Genomic DNA, 7668 nt, shown 5'->3' with positions numbered 1-7668 from the left:
GGCTCTCTCCGATGGTGCTATGGCCCTGTACAGCCCCTGCCGATGGGTTTTTAACTCAATAAAGCCACCCCTTCCCCTGCCCGGGTTATTTATACACGTGCTGGTGGTGCTGGTGTTGTGTCCCCGTAATCCAGGGATGGGAGGACGGACGGACGGATGGAAAGAGGGGGACGAGAGTTTGGAGTCTGAGCGATTTATTGAATCATCCCGGTGTACAAAGAGCGGAGCTGGCGGGACTGGGAGCGCTGGCAATGCCCCGTGCCCACGGCCCCCTCCCAGCACACGTTCATTTCTTGGCACTGGTGCTGAAGGGGAGGCTCCACCAATGAGTTTGGCTGAGGGGGGGTCCCACCAACGACCCCCCAAGGGTTGGTTTTGGGGCCTCACGGCCTCCCGGGGAAGGGTGACACCCCGGCTGGGGCTGGGGACAAACCTCGGAGGAAAAAGGACACAATAGTGACCACTCCAAAGGTCACAAGGCTGGGGGAAAAAACCAAGGGGAGCCAAACTCCAGCAGGATCCACAAATTGGCTGGTTTTTAATCAAAAAACAAAACAAAACAAAAAAAAAACCAAAAAAAAAAAAGCCGAACAAGAGAAAAAACCCACGAGGGTGCAAAAGCTTCTGGCTGCTTCCTCGGCAGCAAAGCGCAGCCCCTTTAATGACAGAGAGGGACAGGAGGGGACATGGGGACATAGGGGTGCTCTGCCTCGGCCCAGAGCCTCTTCACTTCTTCTCCTTCTTCTTGTTCTGCAAGAGGAGAGTGGCCACACCCATTGCCCCATCTGTCCCTCTGTCCTTCTGTCCCTCTGTCCCCCTGCCCTGCCCAGGGCCCCTCACCCACCTCGTTCATGCCCAGGATTATCAGGAGCTCCCGGAAGATGTTGACAAAATCCAGGAAGAGATCAACGCAGTGCCTGGGCAAGAGAGGGAGGGAGGGATGGATGGATGCTCAGGGAAGGCCACCCTGCCCTCTGTGTCACCCCCCTGCGTCCCCAGCACCCACCAGATGTAATCCTTGTCCCCGCTCTCCGCCTTCTCGATGATGAGCTGCGTGTCGAAGAGCACGAAGCCGCACATGATCATCAGGGCCACGTACAGGTGGGCCTGTCAGGGGGTAGATTGGCATCACTTGGGGACTGTCCCCTCCCTGCTGGTGTCACCTGTCCGTCTGTCCGTCCTCAGCAGGCTGCACTCACCGTGAAGAGCCAGGTGGATCTCACAAAGGCGTTGATCAGAGAGGAGAGAAGCAGCAGGGTGAGGCCGGAGAGCAGGAAACCTGGAAGGGTGAGGGAGTCAGGGACAAGTCTGGGGAGACCCCCCCCATAAAATGGGGGTCCCCAGAGCCCCCCCAAAGCCCCTCTCACCTCCTAGGTAGAGGTAGCTGCGGCGCCGGGCGTACAGGGCGCTCAGAGAGAAGCAGGCAAAGATGGTGGCAGTGCCCAGGAAGGCAGTGGGGATGATGCTGGGGGTGAAGAGAAGGGGCTCAGAGGGTTTTGGGGGGCACCAGGGGGGTAAACAGGATCTGTGTGGCAGCTGGAGGTGGGGGATGGAGTCTTTGGGGGGGGGTCTCCTACCTGGGGGTGACAGAGCTGCACATTTGCAGGAGGGGTCCCAGATTGATGCCTGGAAGGACAGAACTGGGTGGCACCAGAGCCATTCTGGGGGGCTTCATGCGGCCCCTCTGAAGGATTTGGGGTCCTGTGGGACGTGGGGGGAGTCCCCAATGCCCACCTACCTGTGAGGAAGGCGAAGCCAACCAGCATCCCCAGCCTCTTCTGCTCGGTCTCACGGTTGTGAGGGGTGGCTATGAGCCAAACCATGAGCCCCAGCGCCCCCAGGCCGGTCAGGAAGCCAAACTGGGAGAGGGAGAGACAGGTGAGGGCTGGGCATTGCCTCACCTGGGTGCTGCAGGGCCGGAGGTGCCCACCAAAGGTGCCTCACCTGGAAAAGATGGGTCACCACGTTGATGTAGGCGCCCGCAGCTGCCACGAACATGCAGATGGCAAAGCTGCCATAGACCCTCTTCAGGTGCTCCTGGGTGGAGGCCGAGCTGTGGGTGAGGAGGAGGAGGGTGGTGAGGTGGGCAGGGAGGGCTGGCACAGCCCCCTGAGCCCCCTGCCCCGCCCCTGTGGCACTCACATGTGGGAGAACTTGAAGAGGGCGTCAAAGTTGATGCTGCGGTCGAAGACGTTCATGGTGCCAGGCTGGGATGGGCCCGGGGCCGCTCCACAGGGCTGCAAACTGCCAGGGGAGAGGAGGAGGGGTCAGCTGGGAGCTGGGGGCCACCCAGAGCTCCCAAACCCCCCCCAGGAGCTGAGTGAGAGCCCAAAGCTCCCAATCAGTCTGTCCTGGTGGTCAGTCTGTGCTGGTTGTCGGTCTGTCCTGGTTGTCGGTCTGTCCTGATGGTCAGTCTGTCCTGGTGGTCAGTCTGTGCTGGTTGTCGGTCTGTCCTGGTTGTCGGTCTGTCCTGATGGTCAGTCTGTCCTGGTGGTCAGTCTGTGCTGGTTGTCGGTCTGTCCTGGTTGTCGGTCTGTCCTGATGGTCAGTCTGTCCTGGTGGTCAGTCTGTGCTGGTTGTCGGTCTGTCCTGGTTGTCGGTCTGTCCTGATGGTCAGTCTGTCCTGGTGGTCAGTCTGTGCTGGTTGTCGGTCTGTCCTGGTTGTCGGTCTGTCCTGATGGTCAGTCTGTCCTGGTGGTCAGTCTGTGCTGGTTGTCGGTCTGTCCTGGTTGTCGGTCTGTCCTGATGGTCAGTCTGTCCTGGTGGTCAGTCTGTGCTGGTTGTCGGTCTGTCCTGGTTGTCGGTCTGTCCTGATGGTCAGTCTGTCCTGGTGGTCAGTCTGTGCTGGTTGTCGGTCTGTCCTGGTTGTCGGTCTGTCCTGATGGTCAGTCTGTCCTGGTGGTCAGTCTGTGCTGGTTGTCGGTCTGTCCTGGTTGTCGGTCTGTCCTGATGGTCAGTCTGTCCTGGTGGTCAGTCTGTGCTGGTTGTCGGTCTGTCCTGGTTGTCGGTCTGTCCTGATGGTCAGTCTGTCCTGGTGGTCAGTCTGTGCTGGTTGTCGGTCTGTCCTGGTTGTCGGTCTGTCCTGATGGTCAGTCTGTCCTGGTGGTCAGTCTGTGCTGGTTGTCGGTCTGTCCTGGTTGTCGGTCTGTCCTGATGGTCAGTCTGTCCTGGTGGTCAGTCTGTGCTGGTTGTCGGTCTGTCCTGGTTGTCGGTCTGTCCTGATGGTCAGTCTGTCCTGGTGGTCAGTCTGTGCTGGTTGTCGGTCTGTCCTGGTTGTCGGTCTGTCCTGATGGTCAGTCTGTCCTGGTGGTCAGTCTGTGCTGGTTGTCGGTCTGTCCTGGTTGTCGGTCTGTCCTGATGGTCAGTCTGTCCTGGTGGTCAGTCTGTGCTGGTTGTCGGTCTGTCCTGGTTGTCGGTCTGTCCTGATGGTCAGTCTGTCCTGGTGGTCAGTCTGTGCTGGTTGTCGGTCTGTCCTGGTTGTCGGTCTGTCCTGATGGTCAGTCTGTCCTGGTGGTCAGTCTGTGCTGGTTGTCGGTCTGTCCTGGTTGTCGGTCTGTCCTGATGGTCAGTCTGTCCTGGTGGTCAGTCTGTGCTGGTTGTCGGTCTGTCCTGGTTGTCGGTCTGTCCTGATGGTCAGTCTGTCCTGGTGGTCAGTCTGTGCTGGTTGTCGGTCTGTCCTGGTTGTCGGTCTGTCCTGATGGTCAGTCTGTCCTGGTGGTCAGTCTGTGCTGGTTGTCGGTCTGTCCTGGTTGTCGGTCTGTCCTGATGGTCAGTCTGTCCTGGTGGTCAGTCTGTGCTGGTTGTCGGTCTGTCCTGGTTGTCGGTCTGTCCTGATGGTCAGTCTGTCCTGGTGGTCAGTCTGTGCTGGTTGTCGGTCTGTCCTGGTTGTCGGTCTGTCCTGATGGTCAGTCTGTCCTGGTGGTCAGTCTGTGCTGGTTGTCGGTCTGTCCTGGTTGTCGGTCTGTCCTGATGGTCAGTCTGTCCTGGTGGTCAGTCTGTGCTGGTTGTCGGTCTGTCCTGGTTGTCGGTCTGTCCTGATGGTCAGTCTGTCCTGGTGGTCAGTCTGTGCTGGTTGTCGGTCTGTCCTGGTTGTCGGTCTGTCCTGATGGTCAGTCTGTCCTGGTGGTCAGTCTGTGCTGGTTGTCGGTCTGTCCTGGTTGTCGGTCTGTCCTGATGGTCAGTCTGTCCTGGTGGTCAGTCTGTGCTGGTTGTCGGTCTGTCCTGGTTGTCGGTCTGTCCTGATGGTCAGTCTGTCCTGGTGGTCAGTCTGTGCTGGTTGTCGGTCTGTCCTGGTTGTCGGTCTGTCCTGATGGTCAGTCTGTCCTGGTGGTCAGTCTGTGCTGGTTGTCGGTCTGTCCTGGTTGTCGGTCTGTCCTGATGGTCAGTCTGTCCTGGTGGTCAGTCTGTGCTGGTTGTCGGTCTGTCCTGGTTGTCGGTCTGTCCTGATGGTCAGTCTGTCCTGGTGGTCAGTCTGTGCTGGTTGTCGGTCTGTCCTGGTTGTCGGTCTGTCCTGATGGTCAGTCTGTCCTGGTGGTCAGTCTGTGCTGGTTGTCGGTCTGTCCTGGTTGTCGGTCTGTCCTGATGGTCAGTCTGTCCTGGTGGTCAGTCTGTGCTGGTTGTCGGTCTGTCCTGGTTGTCGGTCTGTCCTGATGGTCAGTCTGTCCTGGTGGTCAGTCTGTGCTGGTTGTCGGTCTGTCCTGGTTGTCGGTCTGTCCTGATGGTCAGTCTGTCCTGGTGGTCAGTCTGTGCTGGTTGTCGGTCTGTCCTGGTTGTCGGTCTGTCCTGATGGTCAGTCTGTCCTGGTGGTCAGTCTGTGCTGGTTGTCGGTCTGTCCTGGTTGTCGGTCTGTCCTGATGGTCAGTCTGTCCTGGTGGTCAGTCTGTGCTGGTTGTCGGTCTGTCCTGGTTGTCGGTCTGTCCTGATGGTCAGTCTGTCCTGGTGGTCAGTCTGTGCTGGTTGTCGGTCTGTCCTGGTTGTCGGTCTGTCCTGATGGTCAGTCTGTCCTGGTGGTCAGTCTGTGCTGGTTGTCGGTCTGTCCTGGTTGTCGGTCTGTCCTGATGGTCAGTCTGTCCTGGTGGTCAGTCTGTGCTGGTTGTCGGTCTGTCCTGGTTGTCGGTCTGTCCTGATGGTCAGTCTGTCCTGGTGGTCAGTCTGTGCTGGTTGTCGGTCTGTCCTGGTTGTCGGTCTGTCCTGATGGTCAGTCTGTCCTGGTGGTCAGTCTGTGCTGGTTGTCGGTCTGTCCTGGTTGTCGGTCTGTCCTGATGGTCAGTCTGTCCTGGTGGTCAGTCTGTGCTGGTTGTCGGTCTGTCCTGGTTGTCGGTCTGTCCTGATGGTCAGTCTGTCCTGGTGGTCAGTCTGTGCTGGTTGTCGGTCTGTCCTGGTTGTCGGTCTGTCCTGATGGTCAGTCTGTCCTGGTGGTCAGTCTGTGCTGGTTGTCGGTCTGTCCTGGTTGTCGGTCTGTCCTGATGGTCAGTCTGTCCTGGTGGTCAGTCTGTGCTGGTTGTCGGTCTGTCCTGGTTGTCGGTCTGTCCTGATGGTCAGTCTGTCCTGGTGGTCAGTCTGTGCTGGTTGTCGGTCTGTCCTGGTTGTCGGTCTGTCCTGATGGTCAGTCTGTCCTGGTGGTCAGTCTGTGCTGGTTGTCGGTCTGTCCTGGTTGTCGGTCTGTCCTGATGGTCAGTCTGTCCTGGTGGTCAGTCTGTGCTGGTTGTCGGTCTGTCCTGGTTGTCGGTCTGTCCTGATGGTCAGTCTGTCCTGGTGGTCAGTCTGTGCTGGTTGTCGGTCTGTCCTGGTTGTCGGTCTGTCCTGATGGTCAGTCTGTCCTGGTAGTTAGTCTGTCCTGATGGTCAGTCTGTCCTGGTTGTCCTGGTGGTCAGTCTGTCCTGGTGGTCAGTCTGTCCTGGTGGTCAGTCCGTGCTGGTAGTCAGTCTGTGCTGGTTGTCAGTCTGTCCTGATGGGCAGTCTGTCCTGGTGGTCAGTCTGTCCTGGTGGTCAGTCTGTCCTGATGGTCGGTCTGTCCTGGTTGTCAGTCTGTCCTGGTGGTCAGTCTGTCCTGATGGTCAGTCTGTCCTGGTTGTCCTGGTGGTCAGTCTGTCCTGGTGGTCAGTCTGTCCTGATGGTCGGTCTGTCCTGGTGGTCAGTCTGTCCCGTGGGAACCTTGCCCAGGGGCGCGTGGCCCCCCCCCGCGGGCTCTGTGCCGGTTTCCCGTGGGATCGGGATGAGCAGGGCAGGGCTGACCCGGAGGGGTGGAGCAGCCACGGTGACGGCTCCTGATAACGGGGCTGCCCCGAGCTGCGTCACCGCCAGGGTGGCATCTCCCACCAGGGTGGCATCACGAGCTGGGCTGGCAGCACCCACCAGGGTGACATCAGCCAGCAATGCCATCTCCCACCAGGGTGACATCGCCCACACGGCCTGGCATCTCTCCCTGGGGTGGCATTGCTCACCAGGGCAGTCCCAGGCATCCCTGGTGCCCACTGTGGCACCCCATTTGTCCTGTGCCACATCCCACTGGGGTCTTCCCAGTGACCCTGGGCCAGCACCAGTGCCAGGCCTTGTGCCCAGTGTCCTGGGGAGCTGGCACCGGTGCCAGGCCCCGTGTTTGGTGTCCTGGGGAGCTGGCACCGGCGCCTGGCCCCGTGCCACGGTCGGGAGCGGAGGCTGCGGTTGTGGCGCGGAAGCAGCTGCAGACAGGAAGGATGCGTCAGGGATGGAGAGATTTGGTGCCCGCTGGTGCTTGGCACGTGGCCCCAGTGGCACTGCTGTGCCCGTGCCACATCTGTGCCCGTTGGTGCATGCTGGTGCCAGGCTCTCTGGTTATATCACGGCTCAGGGTGCCCTTAGAGAGGGCACTGTGGGTGCTTTTTGGGGCCACCCAAGCTGTGCCATGGGTCTCGGTGCCTCTTGGGGGGCGCTGTCCCCGTGTCCCTCAGGGTGACACCAACCCTGGTGCCAGGCGCTCTGGCTATGCCATGGCTCAGGGTGACCTTAAAGGGGATCCTGACTGTGCTGTGGGTGCTTTTTGGGGCTGTGCCATGGGTCTGGGTGGCCCTTGGGGGCGCTGTCCCCGTGTCCCTCAGGGTGACACCCTCGCTGTGTCCCCAGAGCTCCATGAACCTGCCCCCGGACAAAGCTCGGCTGCTGCGCCAGTACGACAACGAGAAGAAGTGGGACCTCATCTGTGACCAGGTGGGGCTGGGTGGCCCACGGAGGGTCTGGGGAGGGGACAATGCCACCGTCCCAATGTCACCAATGTCACCAACACCCTCCTGTCCCCCCGCAGGAGCGGTTCCAGGTGAAGAGCCCACCCCATGCCTACATCCAGAAGCTGCGCAGCTTCCTGGAGCCGGGTGTCACACGGAAGGTGAGGGGCTGGGGGCTTTGGGGGAGCTTGGAGGAGCCTTGGGGGGTTTGGGGAATCTGGGGGGGCACAGCTCAGCCTTGCTCTGCCCGCAGAAGTTCAGGAGGAGGGTGCAGGAATCCACCAAGGTGCTGCGGGAGCTGGAGATCAGCCTGAGGACCAACCACATTGGGTGAGTGGGGGGTCCCAGGGAGGGTTTGTGGGGTGCAGAGTTCCGGATGGCCCGTGGGGGTCCCGGGGGCACCGCGGGGTGCTGTCACCAGCCGCACACAGCTGCAGGGGAAGCCGGAGGCGCTGCAGGAACTGGGCCG

The 7668-nt window shown here is 60.2% G+C and overlaps 2 protein-coding genes across 2 annotated transcripts in view; one reads left to right on the top strand and one right to left on the bottom strand.

Annotated features, from left to right (window-relative positions):
* Window positions 1-177: 177 nt before the first annotated feature.
* On the bottom strand, window positions 178-2294 carry TMBIM6 (transmembrane BAX inhibitor motif containing 6). Its single transcript, XM_005430138.3, has 9 exons — window positions 2143-2294; window positions 1945-2053; window positions 1739-1859; window positions 1578-1626; window positions 1368-1465; window positions 1200-1279; window positions 1007-1107; window positions 845-917; window positions 178-750 (listed from the first exon to the last, which is right to left on the bottom strand). Exons 1-9 carry the CDS (start codon window positions 2196-2198, stop codon window positions 727-729), a joined length of 711 nt encoding a protein of 236 aa, XP_005430195.1. The 5' UTR covers window positions 2199-2294; the 3' UTR covers window positions 178-726.
* Window positions 2295-7106: 4812 nt separating this feature from the next.
* The window catches only part of FMNL3 (formin like 3), a 15411-nt gene continuing 14849 nt past the window's right edge, over window positions 7107-7668 (top strand). Inside the window, exons 1-3 of the mRNA XM_031064559.1 lie at window positions 7107-7185; window positions 7280-7360; window positions 7453-7530. Of these exons, the coding sequence (XP_030920419.1) occupies window positions 7108-7185; window positions 7280-7360; window positions 7453-7530 (237 nt within the window). The 5' untranslated portion in view covers window position 7107. The remainder of the gene's footprint in view (window positions 7186-7279; window positions 7361-7452; window positions 7531-7668) is intronic.

Source organism: Geospiza fortis, unplaced genomic scaffold (genome assembly GCF_000277835.1).
Source record: "Geospiza fortis unplaced genomic scaffold, GeoFor_1.0 scaffold599, whole genome shotgun sequence".
NCBI lineage: Eukaryota > Metazoa > Chordata > Aves > Passeriformes > Thraupidae > Geospiza > Geospiza fortis.
This window is presented reverse-complemented; position numbering and strand designations above follow the sequence as displayed.